This window comes from Chanodichthys erythropterus, chromosome 22 (assembly GCF_024489055.1).
Source record: "Chanodichthys erythropterus isolate Z2021 chromosome 22, ASM2448905v1, whole genome shotgun sequence".
Classification (NCBI taxonomy): Eukaryota; Metazoa; Chordata; class Actinopteri; order Cypriniformes; family Xenocyprididae; genus Chanodichthys; species Chanodichthys erythropterus.
Window position 1 is genome coordinate 26,053,665 of NC_090242.1, and position 26,566 is coordinate 26,080,230.

The 26,566-nt window shown below is 37.2% G+C and overlaps 2 protein-coding genes across 3 annotated transcripts; both read left to right on the top strand.

Annotated features, from left to right (window-relative positions):
* Positions 1 to 3,243: 3,243 nt before the first annotated feature.
* Positions 3,244 to 12,991, top strand: LOC137012470 (complement factor B-like). Of its 2 annotated transcripts, XM_067375715.1 has the most exons (13): positions 3,244 to 3,681; positions 4,200 to 4,333; positions 7,957 to 8,088; positions 9,145 to 9,237; positions 9,373 to 9,510; positions 9,865 to 9,959; positions 10,171 to 10,297; positions 10,405 to 10,543; positions 10,633 to 10,712; positions 10,882 to 10,994; positions 11,418 to 11,547; positions 11,705 to 11,754; positions 12,222 to 12,991. In XM_067375715.1, exons 3-13 carry the CDS (start codon positions 8,016 to 8,018, stop codon positions 12,393 to 12,395), a joined length of 1,212 nt encoding a protein of 403 aa, XP_067231816.1. In that variant the 5' UTR covers positions 3,244 to 3,681; positions 4,200 to 4,333; positions 7,957 to 8,015; the 3' UTR covers positions 12,396 to 12,991. The 2 variants fall into 2 exon arrangements, with proteins under 2 accessions (XP_067231816.1, XP_067231817.1); XM_067375716.1 differs by lacking the exon at positions 7,957 to 8,088 and having other exon boundaries at positions 3,384 to 3,681; positions 12,222 to 12,989.
* A 6,875-nt stretch (positions 12,992 to 19,866) lies between these two features.
* Positions 19,867 to 24,960, top strand: LOC137012469 (complement factor B-like). Its single transcript, XM_067375714.1, has 18 exons — positions 19,867 to 20,024; positions 20,506 to 20,694; positions 20,804 to 20,971; positions 21,112 to 21,285; positions 21,373 to 21,468; positions 21,572 to 21,705; positions 21,925 to 22,072; positions 22,184 to 22,315; positions 22,432 to 22,521; positions 22,635 to 22,772; positions 22,892 to 22,998; positions 23,146 to 23,278; positions 23,365 to 23,503; positions 23,595 to 23,674; positions 23,862 to 23,962; positions 24,136 to 24,265; positions 24,424 to 24,473; positions 24,618 to 24,960. The coding sequence occupies exons 1-18, from the start codon at positions 19,964 to 19,966 to the stop codon at positions 24,786 to 24,788; spliced, it is 2,241 nt and encodes a 746-aa protein (XP_067231815.1). The 5' UTR covers positions 19,867 to 19,963; the 3' UTR covers positions 24,789 to 24,960.
* Positions 24,961 to 26,566: the final 1,606 nt, after the last annotated feature.

Here is a 26,566-nt window from a genome sequence, read left to right on the forward strand (position 1 = left end):
CGGTTCACATAAAACATCCGAGCCAGTGGAAGACCCCGCGTGCAGCGGCAGCTCACAATTATCTTCACCCGACACCGTCGCCGATCTGCGTGCTTTACACGTTGAAAAAGGTGAGATAGCAGCTGCATCAAGTTATTATTTTTATTACGAGTTAAGCCCTATTCGGATAGTAATTGTTTCTCATTAAAACGTAAGGTGTTTTCAACATTTACAGGGACGAGTCGGTTGATTTTATTGCCGTTTGAATTCAGAATGTCAGTGTTTTTCTCTCATCATCATCACCCGTGTAAAAACCCCGAATTAACTTTCCTACTGTTTTTTTGACGAACACCAATGTCGTGTGACTTGTCTCCACTATCTGCCTTTGAAGTACATTTTATCAGTTGCAGTTCTGGTGCCGCATCCGTACATCTCGACCTCGACACATTCACATCACACGTTAACACAGCGGTAGAGTTACTCACGGGACACTGCACTAATTCGCAATCACAAGTTCTTTATTTGCATGTGCTTTAAAAGCCAGTTAAACCTGTCATTCGTGTGCTGTTCTGAGATGCGCTTTTTCTGACCCCAACCCCATACACCCGAAGCGTGCACACACACTTAAGCCTGTCAAACAGCACCTGACTACTGGACTTCATCTTTCGCGTCTGATTGCGCTATAATACTGTCAAATACACAAAAGGTTTACATAAACACAGTTGGTTATGTCTGAAGTGAGTTGAGAAAATCGGACGCGTGCAGGTCTTAAAGTGACAGCATCCTAATAGTTAGCATGCGGACCCTTGTCCTTAAAGGGATAGTTCACCCCAAAAATTAAAATCCTGTCATCACATACTCACTTTCAAGTTGTTTTAAACCTGAATGAGTTTCTTTCTTCTGTTGAACACAAAAGAAAATATTTTAAAGAATGTGGGTAACCAAACAGTTGCTGGTCCCCATTCATTTCCATAGTAGGAAAAAAAAAAATATAATGTGGAAATCACTGGGGACCATCAACTGTTTGGTTACCCACATTCTTCAAAATAGTTTATTTTGTGTTAATCAGAGGAAAGAATTATTGTGTCAGCAATATAGGCAATACAATTTTAAAATATGTTAAATATTTTATATGTTAAATATATTTTAAAATATGTTAAATAGCATGGAATATTTAGTGTGCTTATATAAAATGATTTGATAAAATGAAATTTTTAAAAAATATAAAAATAATAATAATTAAAAAAAAAATTCTTGTGGTACAAGACACTGTGGCATGTCAATCATATGAAAGGGGGCCCTTAGTGTTGCTATAGCCCCAGGGCCCAATGTGTTCTTAATCCGGGCCTGGGTATAATGGTTTTTATACTGTACAAACTGTATTTTCTATCACCCTACACCTAAACCAACCCATCACAGAAAACTGTGCACATTTTTACTTTCTCACAAAAACTCATTCCGTATGATTTATAAGCCTTTTGAAAAATGGGGACATGGGGTAATGTCCTCATAAGTAACCCTCTCCTTGTAATATCTATGTCTTACCCATGTCATTATACAAATTTGTGTCCTGATATGTCACAAACACACACACACATTTTGATGTAATATTGTTTGTACACTGCTCTGATGATAAGTTATTTTTTTTAAATCAAAATAAAAAAAAAATTGGTTTTTAAACCAAATCATCCATATTATTGCATTGACATCTGTAATGAGCAGCACAAATACTTCAAGATGACAAAGTCAGTTTATACTGACAAATCCAGATAAATCCAACCTGGTTTAGATCAGGATCAACTGTTGCACAACGCTCGGTATAAACTTTCTCAGTCAACTCAGGTTTAATCCAGAGTTTGCAAAGCGTGTGCACCTGAAAGTTTAATATTGTCAATGAATATATAATATGCCTAATTACATGAATGTCATTGATTATTCATAATTTCTATTAATATAAATTAATATTAGTATAATATTAATATTAATAATATTAATATTATAAAGCGACAAGAATATTTTTGGTGCGCCAAAAAAACAAAGTAACGACTTATGTAGTGATGGCCGATTTTAAAACACTGCTCGGGTCATGTGAGTATAGTATTTATTTGGATGTTTACATTTGATTCTGAATGGGTTTGAGGCTGTGCTCCGTGGCTAAAGCTAACATTACACACTGTTGGAGAGATTTATAAAGAATGAAGTTGTTTTTATGAATTATACAGACTGCAAGTGTTTAAAAATAAAAATAGTGACGGCTCTTGTCTTCATGAATACAGTAAGAAACGATGGTAACCTTAACCACATTTAACAGTACATTAGCAACATGCTAACGAAACATTTAGAAAGACAATTTACAAATATCACAAAAAATATCATGATATCATGGATCATGTCAGTTATTATTGCTCGGAGCATGTTTCCTGTTTATTGACCCGTTGCTGCCTGTCCTTACCCTTGCTTTGTATACCGACCTGTGAGTGATATCTGCCTGCCACTGCCTGTACTCTGACTACGACTCTGCCTGCAAATCTAAATATAATACCGACTGTTACGTAACAGTCATGATCATTAATATGTACGCCCCCAATATTTGCATAAGCCAGCTCATGTTCAAGGCATTAGACAAGCCAGTATTAACGTCTGGATTTGTGCACAGCTGGGCAAGGACCCAGAATTTAAAAATATAGTTTATTTATTCCTGTGATGCAAAGCTGAATTTTCAGCATCATTTCAAGTTCAACTAATTGGATATAAAAATGCAAATTTAGTTCCTGGTATAATATCTCCTGCAAGTTAAATCCATATACCAGAGTCCTTGGGTTTAGCTTTAAAAACTTTGTACTGATGTGTATTCTGTTGTGTTTTTATCTGATCTGAGTTCAACATAGTTTTAGCAGAAATTTTTCTTCATGCATCTGCCTAGGTCTACAGATCTTCACTTCCATTTGTCTCTTTGTTACTTTCTCACAGCTGATCACTGTCCTGATCCTGGCGTTCCCCCTGGTAGCAGTCGAACAGGCCACATGTTTAATATTAACGACAAAGTCACGTACCGCTGTGACAGTTCATTGACCTTGATTGGTTCCAAAGAGCGAGTGTGTCAGGACGGTGGCCAGTGGTCAGGGACAGAGCCACAATGTTACGGTGAGTCTTCAAAGAGCTACATTGAAGTTCCAAAATGATGTGCCTTGTATGGACTTGTGTTCTCAAAAATAATAGATTTTGCTTTTGAAATGTGGCTTTTCTGGATAATGCACCTACAGGGCTCTCAAGTCTCACGCATTGGGCGTGAGACACACGCATTTCAACCCATTCACACGCTCACACGCCGCCACACCTTGTATTTCTCACGCAGAGAAATCTCCAGGATAACGCACAACAAGTTGCACCGCTATTAGAGGAATCAAGCGAGTTCCCCATAGAGTTCAGAAGGCCCTGCCACGCACCAGTTAATCTAATAAAAAAATATAGCTACCGAACAGCCAATCAGAAAATAGAATTACTGTACCCGTGTAAGATTTAGATATTCCCGCCACAAAAATATTTATGTTCTGATTCCAACGACACATTCTGTGATTCACGGGCTCGTGCACTGATTCAGATGCTCGCTGAAGTAGTTAGAAGAGGACATCTGTCAGTCACATTGATTCACATCTGGCTACAGACTGATCGATCGATGTGGGACCATATCCTATGAGTACAGTAAGTCATCTCATCAAATTGCTGGGGAATATTTGTGTCCAGGCAGCTGGCTAGTAGTGATGGGCATTTTTCCAAAATATTGTATTCGAATATTTGGGCTTAGTAAAAAAACGAATATTCGTGTATTTAAAGCTGCAGTCCACAACTTTTTTTGTGTTAAAAATGTACAAAAATTATATAATGAGAATATACAACATGAATCCATTTTCCAAACCGTGTTTCTGTCTTATCCTGAATCATTATGGTACACTTATAATAAGTGTTTATATTCGGACTATTTCAGACCGTATGTAACTTCGTGACTCGCCATAGACGGACATACACGGAGAAAAGTAGCTCCGGTTAGAATGTTCCTCCGCAAGACGCGTGCAGTTCTGTTTATTAACCGCTAGAGGGCCAAAAATCGCGGACAGCAGCTTTAAATTACGATTATTTTGAGAAAATGAGAGACGTTTTTTTTTTTTATTTATACATAACAACAAATTTAAACGTGAGTGCCTTGTTCTTTCTGTCTTCAGATCATCATGGGAAAAAAATAACTTTGGATCAGGGTGGAAAACTTGATATCTACATTGCTGTGGATGCATCTGATAGCATCGATGAGGAGGATTTTAACAAGGCAAAAAGCATCATTAAAAAGTTTATAGAGCAGGTATGTCCCCCAGAGGATGCTGTAGTGAAGTTAAATCAGTAATTTAATTGCTGTTAATTTTGATGTTAAAGGTTATGGAAAAATTCATCAGTAAAAATACAGATATTTCAAAATAAGCATTACAATTGTGATGCTTTCAATAGTGAACTTGACTTTCAACCTTCACATCTTTGTTGAAAGCCTCCAATATGAGCCTTAAAGGGTTAGTTCACCCAAAACGACAATTCTTTCATTAATTACTCACCCTCATGTCATTCCACCTGTAAGACTTTTGTTCATCTTTGGAACACAAACAGAGATCTTTTTTGATGATTCACGAGTTCACATGTACATATAATTCAATAGAATAAAAGTTATGCGTATTTGGCCTGCTGTCCAGGGGGAGGGCTCCGAGCTCGGAATATTGGCCCGAACGCAGAGTACTCCCCCAAAAAGCAAAAAGAGCTAAAGGACAGCCGCCAGACTAAAGACCCCCAAAAGATGGCGAGAATTAGCGAGCTGGCGTGTTAAGAAGAAGCCTGGAGATCCCGTGTTGTCTGCGGCGGGAGCAGCTCACGGCGCTGGGCGGACGGGCCCTACTGGCCAACAAACAAGGAGATGTTGAAGTTGGAATGATCGAACAGGAGAGCTCTTGCAGCATCTGATGGGAGACCAATGCTCATGGCATCGGATGGATAAAGCCCTACCGCCTAATAAATGGGAGCAGCAGAAGTTAAACCGTCTGACCGGGTGGCCCAACCAGCCAATAGACGGGGAGTGTGTGATTTAGAGTGCCTGATCGGGAGGGCTCTGGCTACATCCGACGGGAGACCAATGCTCACAGTGTCGAATGGGTGAGTCCTACTGACTGAAAGACGAGGGGCGGTGTGATTCAGGAACGACCGACCGAAGGGACCCACTCACCTTCCGACAGGAGCGGCTCCCGGCGACGAGTGAGTGGGTCCTACTGGTCGATGCCAGGGTGAAAGGAATTGTAACGGCCAGCCAGGAGAGGTCTAACAGCATCCGATGGAAGACCAATGCTCACGGCATCAGACGGGCAAGCCACACCGGATGAGGAAAGATAAGTGCTGACTGAGAGGGTTTCATGGGAGACCAATGCTCTAGGGAAAGACCAATGCTTGTGGCATCGGAAGGGTAAGCCTTGCTGGGCATGGAAGATACCTGCCTCTGATGAGTTAGCTTATGGCGATGCACAATTGGGCTCTACCAGGCGACAGAGGCGGTGAACAACATTTAAAGCACCTGGGCGGGAGAACTCTCACAGCATTCAACAGGAGTTCAAGACAGCGCCAGACGGGTAAGCCTCGCCGGTAGTTAACTGTTGCACATGGGCACATTGAGCCATGCAAAACAAAAGACTGGAAAAATGATCTGGTGGGATGCCAAGATGGGGTGACAGCCTCCCATCTTCTAGCGTGTGGATCGAAAAAAAAAGGGAGAGATGAAAGGGCAAGAAATATCTTAACCAGAAATCAGAAATATCTTATCGATTTTTCCTTGTGCAGTGAGGCTTGGAATAGGCTCCTGCGGGAGAAGAGGAGACAACACTGCTACTGCGGGGTAAGAACAGAGTAGGCTCCTGCGGGAGCGGGTGGGAAGACACTGCTGCAGCAGTGAGGTACAATATTTTCACTATTTTAGTGGATTGATGATGTTAATTGAGGCATATGTGGTGAGATTGTAGGATTGAGCGAGAGAACAAGCTGAAGCTGAAGAATTTGGCTGGTAAAGTTAATTGATCTTCTTTAATATGCAAGCGATTGGATTAGATATAGTCCTTAAAAGCTACTGATGACCAGCAACCAGGGTGTTTGAATCTGGTGCTGGAAGAGGCCTTTTGGGGCAGCTGTGGTTCCTTGCTGCTGTCGCCTCTGGCTTGCTTAGTGTGGGACACTTGATATTCAACGTTTTTGATCTGTCTGCATCGACACCATTGTTTGCAAACTGAGCTGGATGATGACATCACTGTTTCCTCCAGAGCTGTTGTAACTAAGTGAATAACTAATGGTTTTTACAACAGAATGAATAAATACTGAACTTACTTAAACTGGACAATGACACCATTTTCTTTTAGAGCTGCTGTGCAGCTAAAATTATTTTCCCACTGTAAAGCTGACCCGACGCAACCTGTAAAAAGCGCTATAAAGGTGACTTGACTTGATTTGGTTGCTGCTCCTATGCGTCACAAATTACTTAAAGTTAATAGGTTGGGGTTGGGTCTGCCTTTGGAGCCAGTGGCCTGGATTTCAGATAAAATCTGTGCTCTGATGTTGCTGGAGACCTTCAAAAAACAAACGATCTAATAAAATAACATGTAATACTGACACTTCATATATAATGGTATTAGATCATTAATGAAATTGGTTGCCATTGGTTAATAAAAAGTTTTTCATTTACACCCTTCTGACCAGCAGGCGTCACTAGCGTGCGTGTGATGTTTAGAGCAAAACAGTGAATGTTTTCTCCCATCACTAGGAGGAACCCTCAACTTGACAGTTTAATTTAATCAGTTTTCTGAGTCTTTACATTACTTATCAGATACAGATTACTTAATTCATATTTTAATTTTAAAATAATATTTTTAATATTTTTTTTATTTGTTTTTAGATATGCCTGTTACAATAATATTTAAAAAAAATCATGTCATTCAGCCCCCCACCCCACATAAGCTATGCTTGAAATTCACCCTAGATAGTCTCGTTTGTTTGTGCTTCGTTTGTGCTGGTGAAATTTTCGTTTGTGCTGCTTCGGTTTTTAAAATATTAAAAGAATTGGCAATTCATTCTGAGGTCTCTCAGCCCCCCACATGCTCCAAATTCACCACAAACAGTCGCAATCGTTTGTGCCGATAAAAATTTAATTTGTGCTGCCTCGCTTTATAAATATTAGACATTGATAAAGGCATTCGTTTCTCTGATAAAGGCATTCGTTTAATTTGATTTTACTTGAAAATAAACAAAGACTGAGGGGCTAAGAGACCTGAGATTTAATAAATATTATTTTAATAGACATATCTAAAAAAAAACGAAGCGGCACAAATGAAACTTTTACCGGCACAAATGAAGCACAAACGTTTGAGACTATAATGGGCAAATTTAGAGCATGTGGGGGGCTGAGGGACCTGAGAATGAATACCCAATTATTTTAATATTTTAAAAAACCGAAGCAGCACAAACGAAAATGTCACCTGCACAAACAAATGAGACTATTTTGGGTGAATTTGGAGCATGTGGGGGGCTGAGTGACGTCATCACCTATAGTTCAAAATCTAATATTTTAAAATCGAAAGCAGCACAAACAAAACGTTTAATGGCACAAACCAGCACAAAAGAAGCACAAACGATTGAGACTATTTTGCAGACGTTTTGCGTTGGGTGGGGGGCCAACTTCACGCAGGTTAAAGACCTATATATCAGTCTAGACAAACTTCAGGAAAATATATTTGTACATTGCTGTCCAAAATAGAGTAAAAATCAAACAAATCATATATAGCCCACTTTTTATTTTAATTTTATTTTTTATCTAAATTGATTTAGATTTAAGTCACTTATTTTTAGAATCAGAAAATGTTTTTCATTAACTAGCTGACTGTAATTTTGTGTATGGTGTTTTTGTAACAGATAGAGGCGGTCAAACAGGTACCAATATCGCCAAAGTCTATTCAACCATTTTAGACAGCATGAAAATAGAGGAGTTCACCGATCCAAAGGGCTTCCTTGAGACCCAACATGTCATCATTATGTTCACTGATGGTATTTAAATGCATCTATTCCATTCATAGTTTGCTCTTACTATTATATACCTACAAGTAATTTTTGATCTTGTTTTTTTGGTCCCCATGAGAAAGAGCCTAAATCACACTAAATTATGTTTTTTGAAAATCTAAAAATGCAGAAAGTTTTCTGTGATGGTTGTGTTTAGGGGTAGGGTTAGAGTTAGAGGGTTAGTTCATCCAAAAATTGCTCACTCTCATGTCGTTCTAAACCCATAAGACTTTTGTTCATTTTCCAAACACAAATGAAGGTCTTTTTGATGAAATCTGAGAGCTTTCTGGTACTCCATAGACAGCTATGCAACTACCACTTTGATGCTTCAAAAAGTTAATAAAGAGATCGTAAAACTAATCCATATGAACAGAGTGGTTTAGTCCAAATTTTCTGAAAAGACTCGACTGCTTTATATGATGAACAGACTGAATTTAGGCTTTTATACACATATAAACATTAATCAGCGAACATAATCAAAAGCTCTACCAAACCTGCTTGATGCTCAAACATGCTGCGTAACGCACAAGAATGAACCTCATTGGTTTTCACACATTGAGTGAACATGCTTGAGCTTCTATTTACCATAACTGATGTGTGAGTTCATTAATGTTTAATGTGAATCAAAGCCTAAATTCAATCTGTTCATCACATAAAGTGATCATGTCTCTTCAGACAATTTGGACTGAACTGCTGAAATCATATGGATTAGTTTTACAATCTCTTCATAAACTTTTTAAAGCATCAAAGTTTCAGTTGCGTAGCTGTCTATAGAGAGTAAAGAAAGCTCTCAGATTAAAAAAAGATCTTATTTTGTGTTCCAAAGATGAACAAAAGTCTTACAGGTGTGGAACGACATGAGGGTGAGTAATTAATGGCCGAATTTTTCATTTTTGGGTGAACTAACCCAAAGGGATGGGATATACACTTTCTATAGTATAAAAATCATTATGGAAAGTCTCCATAAAACATGAAAACCCAAAAGGTATTTAGCCATAAATTAGCAAATATTCACTACAACTGATCTCATCTTGCTTCGTATAGGTCGAGCAAACATGGGGGGGAATCCCATACCTAAAGTGAACCAGATCAAACATCTCGTCATCAAAAATGATCTGAAGCGAGAAAAGAAACTTGGTGAGCAATGAATTTTATTAATCATAATTATTAAATCAAACATTTAGGACTATTAGTAATTTTACAATCAGTATCATCAGTATCAAGACTTTATTATTGATTTCATATTGATATGAATGTTTCTTCTCTTTCCAGATCTTTATGTATTTGGAGTTGGAACGGATGTAAATAAAGAAGACATGAATGGCATGGTGTCACAGAGGGACCAAGAAAAACATTTCTTTAAGCTTCCAAACTTGGACGAGGTGCAGAAGATGTTTGACAGCATGCTTGGTACTGTAGCTATAATTTATAGATTTAATAGATACACATTTTTTAGATATAATATTTATTGATTTATAGATATAAATTTCACAGTGCATTTAGATGTGTCATAGCAGGCTTGACTCCACTGATGGAAAATGTCAATAATTCGTGTGTGTGTGCGTGTGTGTGCGTGTGTGTGTGTGTGTGTGTGTGTGTGAGAGAGAGAATGCATTAGTCTGAAAATGTGCAATGGACAATGAGATTTTGTGAATGAGATTTTCTTCAGGTGAATGAATGTTGACAGAATAAACTGACTTAAGGAACTTCTAGTTCTTATCATGTAATGAGTGATTGTTCTTATGTACCTGCTTCCTTACACAGATGAGAGCACCAGTGTAGGATTGTGTGGGATTCATCACTATGACAAAGATAATAATCGTCGCGCATATCCCTGGTTGGCACAGATCAATGTTGCTGTAAGCATAACCTTTTTCATCATATGTATATTATTATTATTATTATTATTATTATTATGATAGATAGATAGATAGATAGATAGATAGATAGATAGATAGATAGATAGATAGATAGATAGATAGATAGATAGATAGATAGATAGATAGATAGATGTTATATGACTAAAGAGATGAAGAATGACAATATCTTTCTTTTCTGCTCTTCATGTAGCGTCCTCCACAAAGTTCAAACTGCATGGGATCATTAGTTACCTCAAGTTACATCTTGACAGCAGCTCACTGCTTTAAAGAGGGAGACACACCTGAGAGGATATCAGTTACTCTGGAAAAAGACCTGGGTAATGTTGTGTCCTGAACTGATACATCCATATTGTCAGAGCGATTAATGTAGAAAAATGTGTTACAGCATAAATCGTATCAATGATGTTTACTTATCCTTTTGCAGCTGTAAAAGTGGAAAAATACATACTTCATCCTGAGTATGACATCACAGCAAAACAGCATATGGGAATAAAGGAATATTATGAATTCAATGTAGCTCTTATAAAGCTGAAAGAAGCTGTTCCGATGAGTGTTAATCTACGGTGAGGAGTATGTAACTTGATGTTAATTTATTAAGAATAGTAATAAAAAGCTGAATTAATTAAAGAACATCATGTGTATCTCTGTACAGACCAATCTGTGTCCCCTGCACCAGAGAAACCAATGGAGCTCTGAAACTTTCAGACAGTGACGGGACATGTAAAAAGCATGGTAAAGTACTAGATAAAATATCTGCCAGACATGCTGCATGCAGAACTATATTAAAATGTTTGACACATTAATAATTAAATGTAGATGTATTAAACATGTGACACTGCTTATACAATGAAACATACCAAACATAAAATGCCATACATTTTTCTCCATGCATTTGTTACAGAGGATTTACTGATGAGCAACGAACTTGTGGAAGCTTCTTTTACGTCTCAAATGGAGCCCAGTACTGATGTACCACGAAAAATAAGAAACATCACAATCAAGCGTGGAAAATATGTAATGATAGTTTTATTTCTAATCTGATGTGGTTTACATTTAAAAAGCAACAAATTCTCCAGTGAATTATGAGTCATTAGTTTTTCTAAGATTGTATATCTAGAAGAGAGAGGCTGTACATTTTAAATATATGTAATAGATTTTCTAAAAGCTAATTTTGTCAAGGTTTACAAGAGTATGAAAAACTAAAAGCAACAAAACTTCAATTTTGATTATATGTTTTTTTTTTTCAAATATATTTTCCACAAAGTTCATATACTGCACAAACATATGTTAGCACTTGAATTTCATTTAGCCATTTAACATTAATTATGTGCAACATGCAACAGAAAACTTCTGAAAACAATATAAAAATCTCTTATAAATATAAAAAAATTCATCAACAACAATCTAAGAGCACTTCTTGGTGTACTTATTCTTTAGCGGGATGCTTGTGTTGAAGATGCAAAAAAAGCAGCAGGAATCAACGTGACAAACGCAAAGGATGCAGTTACAGACAATTTTCTGTGCAGTGGTGGTACTGAACCAAGCACAGATAATGTTGCCTGCAGAGGTATGTTTGATTTTTGCCATTGTGACAGCAGCTTATATTTGGCTTTAATCTATCATTTAGGTCCTAACATTTGTTGATAACTTTTTATTCATTAGAGATCTGAAATTAATTTATATTATTATATAGTTCCTTGTGTCTGCATGTCATTTTGCAATAGGTGAAACAGGAGGGGCCACTTATGTGAATAAAAAAGATCAACTGATTCAGGTGAGATTTCCATTTCCTTTTCTAAACAGTATTGGTCACGTCGCTCATTTAAAATGGCTATTCAGGGAGGGGCAACATTAATAGAGGCGTGACCTAGTGAACTCCTTCATGAAGGGCTCTTCCACAAATTAACAAACAGGAACATGCCATTCTCGCTTTCAGGAAGTAATTTTACCATGTATGGTCATGTGACCCAGTTCTTGCATTTCATTTGAAAGATAATTGGCAGGAGAGTCTGAGTTAATGTATAAACAGAATAATTTAAATCAGTTACGTATAGAAATATGTTTAATAGTAAAACTGTTTTTGTTACGTGATTAGTTTCAGGGTCCAAAGGAAAGATGGCAAGTTGAAGAGCAGAGAGGAAACTCTCACACATACACACACATATGTTCACTTCAATTGGAATTTTTTAGAAATAAGATGAGAAATAGGAACCTTTTTTTAATGTGTAAAATCTTTGATAGGTTGGTGTCGTAAGCTGGGGAGTGAAGGACCTCTGCTCAAAAAGAAACCCGAACCCCCTTTCACAAGCAGACTCCAGAGATTACCATGCAAATCTTTTCAGTGAGAAGATACAGTCATTCCTGAAAGAGCACCTAGGAAATGACAATATAGATAACCCTCTATCGTTCTTCTGATTGTTTTAGCAGACTGAAACTGTGAGAGAGCAATTTGATAAAACACTTTGATTCATTTTCATTAATACAGTATATTAAGACAATTTTAAGTCCAATAGCTGGTCTTTGTCCAACCAATGGCGGGCAGGGGAGTGTCATTATTTTTGCAATTTTTTTTGTGATGCCAGGGGTGCAGAAATTGTGCACTGCATTACAAAATAATGACCACTGAGATTTTTGAAACATAGTGCCACAGTGTTTTCAGGCATTTTGGTGAAATCAACCTTCAAATGGCTACTATAATTTCGGTAACACTTTACAATATGGTTCATTAGTTAACATTATTTAACTACATTAGTTAACATTAACTAAAAATGAACTGCACTATACAGCATTAATTAATCTTTGTTGATGATAATTTCAACATTTACTAATACATTATTAAAATCTTTTTAACATTAGTTAATGCACTGTGAACTTACATGAACAAACAATGAACACACACACACACACACAGGTTTGTTTTGCTATCTTAGTGAGGACATTCCATAGACATAATGGTTTTTATACTGTACAAACTGTACATTCTATCCCCCTACACTAAACCTACCCATCATAGGAAACATTGTGCATTTTTAAATTTTTAATAAAACATTGTTTAGTATGTTTTTAAAGCTATTTTAAAAATGAGGACTTATGAAATGTCCTCATTTCATGTTTACGTCATTATACAAATTTGTCCTCATAAATAAAGCACACACACACACACACACACACACCCTCTGTATTTTAAAATTTTCAAAACATTCTGTGATTTATAAGCATTTTCCTCATTGAGAACAAAAAGAGGTCTCCAGAAGGTCAAAGATTTCTGGTGTTGCCATACTTGCTTATTGCAACCTCGGGGTTTACCAGCGTGCACACACACACACACACACACACACACACACACACACACACACACACACACACACACACACACACACAGAGCACCTTTAATTGCATAATTTTTTAATCAAACCTGTCTCAAATGAACATGCCTTTAATAGAACATGCCTTGATATAATATTGTTTGTACTCTGCTCTGATGATAAGCTTTTTTTGATAACCAATCCTTATTATTGCATTGACATCTGTAATGAGCAGCACAAATATTTGAAAATGAAAGTTACAATAAATTCAATTTATACCGACTTCATCAGTGCTACATTCTGACTTGCAGTACTAAAACTCACAATGTTTCCATCTGAAACTGAGGTATATAAAAGAAGATTGCATCCTGAAAAATGACAGCTATGGCACTGAGCAGACAAGAACCATTGTCAAGCTAACATGTTTCCCAAACACACTTGTTAGGCTGGATGTCCCAAGTACTTAAGCCATTCTGAGCAATTTTCAAACATGATTTAAACTTCCTCTTCGACCATTTCACAACAGTGCGTGCAAATTCGTTCATTCATTGTCTTTCATTAATTTTTTTCTTTGCACGCAGTTCCTGTAAAGTAAGTTTCTAACATATTACCAGTAAGCAATGCTATTGTTACAGTAAAATATAATTAAGATGAGGAGGAAACTTTATTAGAAACAACAACTCAGGAGGGGAAACTCATTCTCCACATGCTTAAATAAGTTTTAATAAATTGTTACTTAATAACTGCATTCACATGCTTATTTTGTAAATTAATAGGACACATTTTTGGAAATATAAAGTATGAATTTGACAGTTTTGTCTCACGGACACCAGATTAGCAGTGTCAATAGACTGGTAAGATTATGTGAAACTTGTGTAACTTATTCAACATATTAAAATCATGCACAATAAAATTGGACAAAAAACGTATGCAGAATTTTTTTAAAAAAAAATCTTAAACCATAAAATGGAGGTTTGTATAAGAATAAATATAAAACAAGACATGTTACTGTAGCTATACACTGTTCCCATTCCTTTTTTATACTCATAAATATCCCCAACGTGTCACAAATGTAGACTCTCTATTCACAGGAACACACAGGTCATATTCTTTGTAAATGCTAACATTTTTTTTTCGGAAATTGTTTGATTGCAAAAAAAGGGTTTTTTTCAAGGTTTCATCATAGTGGTTTTGGAGCACTATTTATTTCTCAGTGCAACAAAATTACATAAAACTGAATGAAACACTGCAATGTGTTTCTGGCACTGCAACAAAAAAGGATATCAAAACAGAATATCAAACAGACAATATTAACATAGCATATTGCATATTAATATTTTGCTTTTTTTAAAGGTTATTTACTTTATATAAGTCAAATCATGATTATTTTCTCTTTTTATGTGATAAAAACAGATCCGGATTTTGCTCAAATAAACGAATGTGGAAGAATACTCACAATACCTTTTACTACAGTAACGTTTTTACACATCATGTGGATTTAAATACTCTGTATTGTAAATATAACCATTAAGACAAGAATAACAATATCCACCTCAGACATATTGCATTATATTACAGAATATTATCTCTATTGAAGATTATGCTGTACCATGAGGTTTCTGTTCTAGGGGGTGTTTACATGACACCGCTTTTTTTTCTTTCTTTTTTTTTTTAAGGTTTTTGGTCATTCATTTACTCAACAATGGTGTTTGGGGGCCTGAAAATGCAAATTTTTGAAAACGTTTCAAAGTGTACGATTTCGAAAATGATTCCGTTATCAACTTCATGTAAAATACAAAAAAACGTCTCAGGTTGCGTATGTAACCATGGTTCCATGAGAGGGGAACGAGACTCTGCGTCACCATGGTAATGCTTTGGGGATCCCTTCAGCGTAAGCGCTCTTGAAAACGTGTACAACTAGTCCAGTCAAGATTGGTGTAGCATCATCCCGTGACGTATGCCAGCGGAAAGCGGAAGCCATAAAGGTGCCGGCAAACACAGCTGTTTCAGCTACTGATCTGAAGCAAGCTGCTGTCATGCATGTAGGAAGTATGGAAAGGGGACGCAGCATCTAGTTCCCCTCTCAGGGAACCATGGTTACACACGTAACCTGAGACGTTCCCTTTCAAGTTAACTTGTGCTGCGTCGCCATGGCAATGCTTTGGGGAATGAAATACCTGCTTCGCCTTATTGACAACATGCCTGTCCTGATGTGAAGCAAAAATGCCACAATCTAGGACATAAGCACTTGAGAACCCAGCATGACTGGCAGGTCCAGACTATAAAACCTTATAAAAATGTTTGGGGAAGACCAACCCGCAGCATCACAGATGTCTTGGAGGGAGGCCCCCGACCATAATGCAGAAGATGATGCCATACTTAGTGTGGAATGGGCCTTAAGAGGCAAAGGTGAAGGCAAACCGCGCACCTCATATGCTGTAGATATGGCCTCAACAAACCACCTGCTAATAGTGGGTTTAGTAGCCGGTCAACCCTTCTTAGAGGGCCCGAAGCATACCAGCAGTTGATCAGAGTTTTTCCAACTAGAGGTCTTCCTTACATAGACTTCAAGGGGTCCGACCGGACAGAGCAACTGTATCCTCTCGCATTCAGCCGACATAAGAGGAGGACGAAAGGCCTGAAGGACTGTAGATCTGGTTACATTAGTGGGCACATTGGGTATGTAACCTGTTTTGGGTGCAAGATAGTTTTAACGCCCCCCGGGGCAAACTCCAAACAGGATGGAGCAACAAAAAGAGCTTGTACTGTAAGTCCCCAACTCTTTTAAGGGATGTGACAGCCTCGACCACGGCTGTACCATAGCGTCCAACCCCAGGGGAGCTGGATGAGCAAGGGAGAACCACAAAGGACAGTGCGAGTTCTCTTGGCTCGCAAAAACATCCACATCCGCCTGTCCAAACTTCCTCCAAATGAGCTGCACCGTCTCGGGGTGCAGTCTCCATTCCCAGTCTCACCCAGTGTCTCAATGTCTGCTCCAACATTCAGATGCCCAGGGATGTACATTGCTCTCAGAGAGAGTAATTTCCCCTGAGATCAAAGGAGGATCTGATGCGGCAGCTTGCATAAGGGGCACGACCTCAGACCCCCCTGGTGATTTATATAAGCGACCACTGATGTATTGTCTGTCCAAACCAGGACATGGTGGCCTCTGAGGTCTGGGAGAAAATGTCTCAAGGCTAGCCAGACTGCTAACATCTCTTAGCAATTTATGTGCCAAGAAAGATGCTTTTCGCTCCACAGACCTTGGGTAGAGCGGCCTTCCATAATCGCCCCCCACCCAGTGTTGGATGCATCTATCGAAACTATCTTGCGGCCCCGAGACAGGAACCAATGTTTCTTCCATATGACCAGGGAACAAAGGCATCTATGCTTTACTTTGATCGTATGGAATGGGTTGCCCCTTGGGGAAAACCCTCTGGTCCTGAGCCACCACTGTAAGGGTCTCATGTACAGTAGGCCAGTACAGTAGGTATCACGCTGGACACTGCTGCCATGAGCCCTAACAGTCTCTGAAACTGTTTTACAGTGACAGATTGGCCTAGCTTGATTCTGGACACCATCATCAGAATCGACTCTACACGTGTGGGAGACAATTGTGCCCGCATCGTAACCAAGTCCCAAACAACTCCTAAATACGTCGTCCTCTGGACGGGAGTTAGCATGCTCTTATTTACATTCAATCTCAGCCCCAGGCGTTTGATGTGGTAGAGCACAACATCTCGATGCTGTGCTGCCAGTGCTAGAACTTCGTAAATGTGCGTGGAGAGAGTGCTAGGCCAAATGGAAGGACCCGATATTGGTAAGCTACGCCCCCCGAAAGCGAGCCTCAGGAACTTCCTGTGTTCCGGAAGGATGGATATATGGAAATAAGTGTCCTTCAAGTCTATCATGACAAACCAGTCCTTGGACTTGATTTGACTCGTGATGAGAAGCAATATAAGCATCTTGAACCGAAATCTCCAAGCGGTTGACCTGACGAAGATCTATAATGGGACGCAAACCCTCCATCCTTTTTTGGAACTAAAAAATACAATGACAGTCCCATTTTTAAGTAAGTGAACATTAATGCCCAAGAGGTTCAACCAGAGATGCCGCTCCATTGGCTCTAAAGCTGACATGGAGCAGCCGATGGCACGAGCCGTCTCCTTTGTGGCATGGAGAGATAGATCAGTGGCCCGACGAAGCTCTTTAATATCTTCAGGCCACACCTCTTCAGCCTCATCCAAGTCCGAAAAAAGGGCCAGCAAGGAGAGCTTGTGGCGTTTCGTGGAGCATTTTCATTGGTAGTGTTTCACCATGCATGCTCCGCTCCCAAACAACAAACACAAAACTCATGTGCATCTCCCTCTGTGATAAAATGAGGGCAGGGAGGAATGCACGGTCTAAAGTTTTGTGAGTTTATGTTCTACGGGACAGACAACACCAATTATGACAGACAGAGACACAGAACGCTTGCTGAAGATCAGAAAGCTGCAACAGCGGCGTAACGTTGCACCAATCATGATTGGACTAGTTGCACACATCTTCAGGAGCACTTATGCTGAAGGGATCCCCAAAACATTGCCATGGCGACGCAGCGCGAGTTCCCTCAAAAGGGAACACAAATTTGTGGAAACGGTAACATCATGCGCATGCATATTGCATGTTCAGTCTCTAGGTAGTTTGTCTTTACAAAGTGACATTGCCATCTACTGGCTTGACTGCATAAATACAGCATTTTTAATGGTTTTTGCAAATCCGTGTGAATGGGGATAATTTTGACAACGTTATCATCTGTATGCGAAAAAGGCAAAAAAATAACCTTTCTGTTTCCAGTAAATCGTTGTCGTGTAAATGTACCCTTAGTTTGTATCTCTTAGGGGCTTTTTACACAACACTGTTTTCTTCTAAAAACTGAAAACTTTGTATGCGTTTTGACCGTTCATTTACACGACAACGGCATTTTGGTGGCCTGAAAACGCAAACTTTTGAAAACTGGTTTCAAAGTGCACGTTTTTGAAAACAGTCTTGGTGTAAACAACAAAAACGCGAATCTGTGAAAATGATGTCATTCACATGCTCATTACATGTTCAGTCTATAGTGTTTCATTGCCATCTAATGGCCTGCCAGCAGAATACAGCGTTTTTAGTCGTTTTCATGGATTTGTATGAATAGAAATCGTTTTGACCAGGGGTGTCCAATCTTGGTCCTGAGGGGCACTGTCCTGCAAAGTTTAGCCCCAGCTTACCACAACACACCTGCCTGGCAGTTTCCTTTATGCCTAAAAACCTTGATTAGCTGGTTCAGGTGTGTTTAATTGGGGTTGGAGCTAAACTCTGCATGACAGTGGCCCTCTAGGATCAGGATTGGACACCCCTGGTTTTGACAATGGTGTCGTCTGTACGCAGAACATTCAAAGGAAGTTGTCATAGTTGTTGTCTAAACATACCCTTAGTTTTACCTGTGTTTGTTCTTGTTTCCTTTGTCAATGTTCATTAGTTTAATGGTTTCTAGGTATGTTCTCATTTGTTTCTATAGTTATTCATTTCTTAATTGATTAACTCCACCTGTTTCTTGTTTCTTTTCCTCCCTTCCCTATTACCCTAGATAAAAATAGCCCTCATTTTTAGTTGTTTTTTGTCCGTTCTCGTTTTTCTGCTCTCTCCTGGTCTCCAGTGTGTTTTGGTTTTGTTTTTTTGTTAAAAACAAGTGACTGCTGCAAATAGATCCTGCTTCTATTGACCCTTCCTGCAACCAGCCTTGACCGATACAACGCTGCTTTGTTAATTTAATTAGTCCAGTCTTATCTCAAATCCCAAAGCCCATTTCGTTTTTATCCATTGTTCTCCATTCCTTTATTTCATTTCAAACAATGTCAAACACTGTTTGCATCCCCCTATTGCCTATTGGATTACATCACAAATGTTCTTTTAGCTCTTTTTTTCTATTTCCCACAGAAATTACATCATAATTCTTGATGATTGAATAATTAGAAACATTAAATGGTGAAGTATGGAAATTTGGGGTAAAGAACACTAGTGAAAAAATATACTAAATGTATTTGAAATGCATTTACTTTGTGCCAAGTATACTACACATACATTTACATATTTATGTGCTTAATAAAAATATCCTGCAATTGTACTTTTGGTACAATTGGTTGCATTTAAAGACTGATATTATTATAGAGATCATACAATCCTTATTAATAGTGATATTAAAACTCATTTTAGACATAATATTAGGAAATGTGCATTTCGCAACAAAGAAATACTCCAAATAAAGTTTAATTATAATTTTATATCTGTAAGTCTTAAATGATATGTCACTAAATATGTTAATGGATTTGAAGTATACTTCGTATGAAATAAATAGGGAACGTTGCAACACTTATGCTGAGGTGAACAAAATTTTCAGCCAACACCCACTAGCCCCACATCGCTTCTGTAGTTTATAAAAGGAAAAATAAAGAATTTTTTGTAAAGAATAATTTTTTTGTAACTTTCCTATTTTTAAGAATCCATGTATGAAGTAAAATCAAGTGAGTTTTACCTTGACAAAGTATTTGATAGATTACTTTATGTCCACAGTCACTTCCTCTTGTTTATCTTGCTCTATAAATATGTGGCCCTCCTCGGTTTTTGTTTCATTTGCTGTGTGAACCTGACAAGAACATCATGGAGCATGAACCATGGCTGAATCTGTTCATGCTTGCAATGCTGTGTCCTCTCATAACCGGTAGGTCTTCTTGCCTTTGCTTTAACCATCAGAACCATCAGGGTATTTCTATATTTTACTTAGAGACATAGAAACAGAACGTTTTGTTTCGCTGTTTAACCAAAATACTGATTTGAGGGAACATTTTTCTTTAAACACGTCAAGAGATGCATCTACCTCATTCTTATATTTCACATATATAGTCTAAAGTTAGTCTGTAAATAATTTATTGTAGTTGACACACCTACATTCCTTGAACTCTCATAAGCATCATCTTTTATAGCATAGCATTGTTGAATTTGTGCATTCTAAAAAAGCACATATTTTCATTTGTGATTTGAGCTTGAGAAGCACATCATTTGTTTGATAAAGATTGTAAAATAATATTAATTTTCTATTTTACTTAAAAGAAAGGTTTGTGACGAAACTATACAGCCCTGCCGAAGGGTCATATTTAGTGTTCTTTACAGTGTTTTATCCAGCCCTTTGATATTCCCCATAGGTGCTCCATCCTCTAAATTGTGCTCTGATGAGAATCTCCGTATTAATGGAGGCAGTTTTTCTTTCTCAAAAGACGGGAGTCTTGTAAGATACAACTGTTCAGAAGGCTATTACCCAACCGTTAAAATCCGTCGCTGTAACAACGGAAGATGGAACCCGATGCCCAAAAGAAAACCCCCAGAGTGCAAGAGTAAGCATCATATTATCAGACAAACATGATCTTACTCTTATTGAAAACTGAAAACACAACCACATTTTCTATTTCAAGCCTATTCACAAAACAATTCCTTTTGTCTCAGAAGTCACATGTCCTGATCCTCGCGGTTTTGAAAATGGAGAGGTGTATTTTGTGAACGACACAACCCACTACTCATGTCATTCAGGCTACACATTCCGTGGCTCAGTGATTCGTGTTTGCCAGTTGAATGGGAAGTGGAGTGGAAGCACACCAGTCTGTGGAAGAAACTGTGAGTGAGAAGTCTCTCTATGCTGTATAGAGCAATCAAACATTTCCTGGTTCATGAATACAGTACAGTTTCAGCCCTTTGCGTCACAATTTTCCTCAGTCTCTTTCATTATCTTTGCCTCTTTTCCTCTTTTCAAACAGCTGATTACTGTCCTGATCCCGGCACACCCGCTGGCGCTACAAGAACAGGCAACATTTTTAATATTGATGACAAAGTCACATACCGCTGTGACAAAACATTAACTCTGATTGGTTCCAAAGAGCGAGTCTGTCAGGAAGATGGCCAGTGGTCAGGAACAGAGCCAGAATGTTACGGTAAACTTTCCTCCTTCCTGTTCAATGCACTAATCTCACTGAAATTACATTTTCAGCTTTGCTAATTTTGTTGTTGTGTAAATGCAGCTGATTTCACATACGACACCCCAGAGGAAGCCTCAGAAGCTTTCAGCAGTTCTCTTAAGTCAAATCTAGCAGTTTCTCAACAAGATGAAGGAACAGGTAGTCTTGAGCAACTCACACTGCCTTCTTCCTCTGCAAGGCAACACATACTTGTTTTGTCATCACAACTTTTTTGTATGAAACCTGTTCCCTGTGTCTTCAGGTCAGTACGGGAAGAAAATAAATGTGGGTAAGGGTGGAAAACTCGATATCTACATTGCCCTGGATGTATCTGACAGCATAGAAGAAGATGAGTTTGAAAGGGCAAAAAATGTCATCAAAACACTCATAGATAAGGTATATGAAATAAATAGTGCGTTCATAACCACCATTTCAACTGAGTGATTTCATATTTCTGCCTAAACATGTCCCATTAGTATACTAGTGCACCATTCGTGTCCCTTTAGGATCTAACAAGAAAACATTTTTATACTTCTCTTAATGTAATGTGTTATATTTTTAACTGAACTATGCGTGAACGTAATGAAAATTTGACCCTGTGTTAATCATTGACAGATCAGTTATTACGAGGTTTCCCCAAACTATGAGATCCTGATTTTTGCCACAGATGTTTACCGGATAGTCTCCATGAGGGACTTCAAGAGCGGGCAAGGAAATAACCTGGAACAAATTCTTAAAAAACTGGAGAATTATAAATATGAAAGCAAGTATTTCGTTTCACTATAGCAAAAAAATTGAAATGCATTTGTTTAGTTTTGGACAGTCTGAGAGTATTTAAGGACATATAATATCCTGATGTTTTTGTGACTAACAGGTAAAGGTGATCGATCAGGAACTAATATCGCCCAAGCCTATAAGAAAATTTTAGAAAGTATGCATATAGAACAGATGACCAATAAAGAAGACTTCTTGCAGACCCAGCATATCATCATCATGTTCACTGATGGTATTGATGACAATATTTATACTCACCACTGAAACTATTAAAGTGTTCTAAATGTAAAAAAAATAAATAATAATTATTACAAAATGACTGTACTTTGCAACTCATTTTGTCTTTAGGTCAGGCCAACATGGGTGGTAATCCAAAACCACAGGTGGACAAAATCAAAAATCTTGTGATAAATGATCCTTCACGAGAGGACAAACTTGGTGAGGAAGAACATGAATGATCTTTGAGATTAAAATACAAAACATTAACAAAAGGGAGTTTAATAACTCAGTTCTTCTGTTTTATTACTAATATTTTTGTTGCTGTTGTACAGAACTGTATGTGTTTGGGATGGGAGATGATGTGAATGCTGAGGACATTAATGATTTGAAGACTGACCGGGGAAATGAGAAGTTCTTCTTCAAGCTTAAGAGTATTGAACAATTGCAGGAGACATTTGACAACATGATTGGTACTCTCTTTTCCATTTAGAAACATGGTTCCGGTTGGGTAGAGAAGTAATTTTAAGATAATTATTATGTTTCAAGGCACATAAAGTTTCTTCTGTTCTCCTTGCCTCTTCCTGAACAGATGAAGGCACCAGTGTAGCATTATGTGGACTTTACAAAGATTACAATGATGTCTATCCATCCCATGAACGGCGTCAATACCCCTGGTTGGCAAAGATCAGTGTGGCTGTGGGTATCCCTATATCCTAGTCTTATTTCTTATTTAAAAAGTGGACAAAAAATGGCTTAGCATCACCACACTAGTTCTATGAACAGTCTATGCTAAGTTTTTCTACCTTGTTGAATTATAAAGTCTATTCTCTGATGATTTTGCAGCGCAGCAATGGAAAAATCTCTAACTGCATGGGGTCATTAGTCACCTCAACTTTTATCTTGACAGCGGCTCACTGCTTCAGATTTGGTGACACATCTGACAGGATTACTGTTGATATTGGTACAAAAATTCGAGGTAATGTTATGTCTTTAACCATATAATTTCGAATATGTATAATGGTTTAAATCTCATCAGCGGTGTTTCCTTTTCTCCACTTATAGGAATAAAAGTGAAGGAGTACATACCTCATCCTCTCTATAACCTCAAAGCAAAAGAGAACATGGGAATACCTGAATATTACGAATTTGATGTAGCTCTTATTCAGTTGGTGGAACCTCTAATTATGGGTCTTGATCTTCGGTGAGGAATGCAGCTCATACCTCATTTTATGCTACTAAAGTGTCTACTAAATAGTGTAATGAATGAATGGCTATTGTGTATGTCTGTACAGGCCAATCTGCATCCCCTGCACCAAGGAAACCAGTGGAGCTCTGAGACTTACAGATAGAGAAGGAACGTGCAGAAAACATCGTGAGTTACAACAGATATGTCTGCACGCATATTAGTTGTGTGTATAAATATGTAATAAATATATTATCGGCTATAGAGAATTATGGCACTGCCACACAATGTATAGTATAAAAACATTGTGCAAAATATGTGTAGCTCATTTATATCTTGTAACAAATACAGCATATTTTATTTGTTGTGTTTACAGAGGAAGTGCTAATGAGTGCAGAAACAGTGAATGCTGCTTTCATGACTGACAGGAAGAAAAGCATTGAGAAGAAGTTGATCAAAATCAAGCAGGGAAAATGGGTAATGATGTTGTATCCTAAGATTGTTCTCTTTATATTTTTATTCATTTGTGGTTTCATTAATTTATATAGGGCTTTTTTTTAAGGATCTCAAAAGGAAATTGACTTATTAGCAAACATGGTTAGCTCAACCATGAATTTCTGCTGTCTAAATTATTATTATTATTTTTTCAGCGGGATGATTGTGTTGAAGATGCCAAAAAAGCTGAAGGAATTACTGCGAAAAATGCTAAAGATATTGTTACAGATAATTTTCTGTGCAGCGGTGGTATTGAACCTACTAGAGATGATATTGCCTGCAAAGGTATTTTTGATTTTGGCAAGAGTGCATAAATTTTGGCTCTAATCTGCCATTTTTGGTGTTGCTATAGAATCATCAGAATGTCATTAAACAACTCCTTATCCTTAATACATTGAATTTGCTTAAAGATAAGCACTTAATGGTGTGCATATCATCAACAGGTGACTCTGGAGGGGCCACTTTTGTGGTTCCTGGTAATCGAATGGTCCAGGTGAGATTTGTTCATGTTTGTTGATTCCTTTTTACAGAATACTGAGCTATTTCAAATCACGTGCATTACCCTTCTGAAGACTAAATTGTTATTCTTGTCTATTTTGAAAGATGTTTGTTTTAATATCTGAATAATCTTGGACAGGTTGGTATCATAAGCTGGGGAGTGAAGGATCTGTGCGGGCGCAACCCAAACGCTATGTCTGATGCACAATCCAGAGATTACCACACAAGTCTGTTCAGTGCAAAAGTACGCTCATTCCTTAAAGACTACGTAGGAGATGGCACACGGGGAACCCCTCTTACATTTTTGTGAACATTGTGTTTAACAATTGTCTATTTGCCCGTTCAGAAACGTTGTGCATGCCTTTCAGTTAAATGAAGCATTTCTATTGTCTTTTCCTGCTTTGGAATTTGTGGCAATTTGCAAGAGATGTGACACAATAAATGCATTGTGAAATAATAAAAAGCAATAACATAGTAATGTAGCCTATATGTTGTTTTTGTCATCGAGTTTGAACTTTTAATCCAGTGCAAGTAATCAAATGTGGTTGGTTGATTAATTTAATTTAATGAATCAGAGCACTTGCCATGAATCAGGTACAAAACAAAGCTTGAAACTTTATTTTATATTCAATTTTTGGATGCAATATAATAATTTTGTTCATTGCTATATATATATATATATATATATATACAGTACAGTCCAAAAGTTTGGAACCACTAAGATTTTTAATGTTTTTAAAAGAAGTTTTGTCTGCTCACCAAGGCTACATTTATTTAATTAAAAATACAGTAAAAAACAGTAATATTGTGAAATATTATTACAATTTAAAATAACTGTGTACTATTTAAATATATTTGACAAAGTAATTTATTCCTGTGATGCAAAGCTGAATTTTCAGCATCATTACTCCAGTCTTCAGTGTCACATGATCCTTCAGAAATCATTCTAATATGTTGATTTGCTGCTCAATAAACATTTATGATTATTTTCAATGTTGAAAACAGTTGTGTACTTTTTTTTCAGGATTCCTTGATGAATAGAAAGTTCAAAAGAACAGCATTTATCTGAAATACAAAGCTTCTGTAGCATTATACACTACCGTTCAAAAGTTTGGGGTCAGTAAGAATTTTTATAAATGGCAGTAAAGACATTTATAATGTTACAAAAGATTAGATTTCAGATAAACACTGTTCTTTTGAACTTTCTATTCATCAAATAATCCTGAAAAAAATATTGTACACATTAAATGTTTCTTGAGCAGCAGATCAGCATATTAGAATGATTTCTGAAGGATCATGTGACACTGAAGACTGGAGTAATGATGCTGAAAATTCAGCTTTGCATCACAGGAATAAATTACTTTGTCAAATATATTTAAATAGAAAACATTTATTTTAAATTGTAATAATATTTCACAATATTACTGTTTTTACTGTATTTTTAATTAAATAAATGTAGCCTTGGTGAGCAGACGAAACTTCTTTTAAAAACATTAAAAATCTTAGTGGTTCCAAACTTTTGGACTGTACTGTATATATATATATATATATATATATATATATATATATATATATATATATATATATATATATATATATATATATATATATATAATATATAGACATCTGTTTATAAATGAGCTAATATAATATAATATAATATAATATAATATAATATAATATAATATAATATAATAAACCCTTGCTTTCACAGACAAGGCTTAAGCAAGTCCCAGACTAAAATGCATGTTGGTAAAATATGTTGGTACCTGGTGTAAGCGAAAAAGAAAAATTATTATATTTGTCTAATTTATGATTTATCATATTTTCAATAATTTTCTTGTTTTCATTTATCCTATAATCAGACATATTATTATTATTAACATTTCTTTTGACAGTTTTTGTTTCTTGAATACATATGCATCATACTTTTAACCACTTGTTCTGAAGACGAGAGCAAGTTTCCACTAACTGATTGAAAAAGTTGTTTTTCTGTAAGTGTCAAAGTATATTTTAAGTGCTACATCTACCTTGTACACGTCTGCAATGACAAAAAAGACCATCTCTGACAGATACTAATCTGCATAA

Coding starts and splice junctions, on each gene's coding strand:
- LOC137012470 (XM_067375715.1), top strand. CDS start 8,016: ATGAAAATAGAGGAGTTCACCGATCCAAAGGGCTTCCTTGAGACCCAA. Junction 10,995..11,417: donor CAATCAAGCGTGGAAAATAT/GTAATGATAGTT, acceptor CTTATTCTTTAG/CGGGATGCTTGTGTTGAAGA. Junction 11,548..11,704: donor AGATAATGTTGCCTGCAGAG/GTATGTTTGATT, acceptor ATTTTGCAATAG/GTGAAACAGGAGGGGCCACT.
- LOC137012469 (XM_067375714.1), top strand. CDS start 19,964: ATGGAGCATGAACCATGGCTGAATCTGTTCATGCTTGCAATGCTGTGT. Junction 20,025..20,505: donor GCTGTGTCCTCTCATAACCG/GTAGGTCTTCTT, acceptor TATTCCCCATAG/GTGCTCCATCCTCTAAATTG. Junction 24,474..24,617: donor CTGGTAATCGAATGGTCCAG/GTGAGATTTGTT, acceptor AATCTTGGACAG/GTTGGTATCATAAGCTGGGG.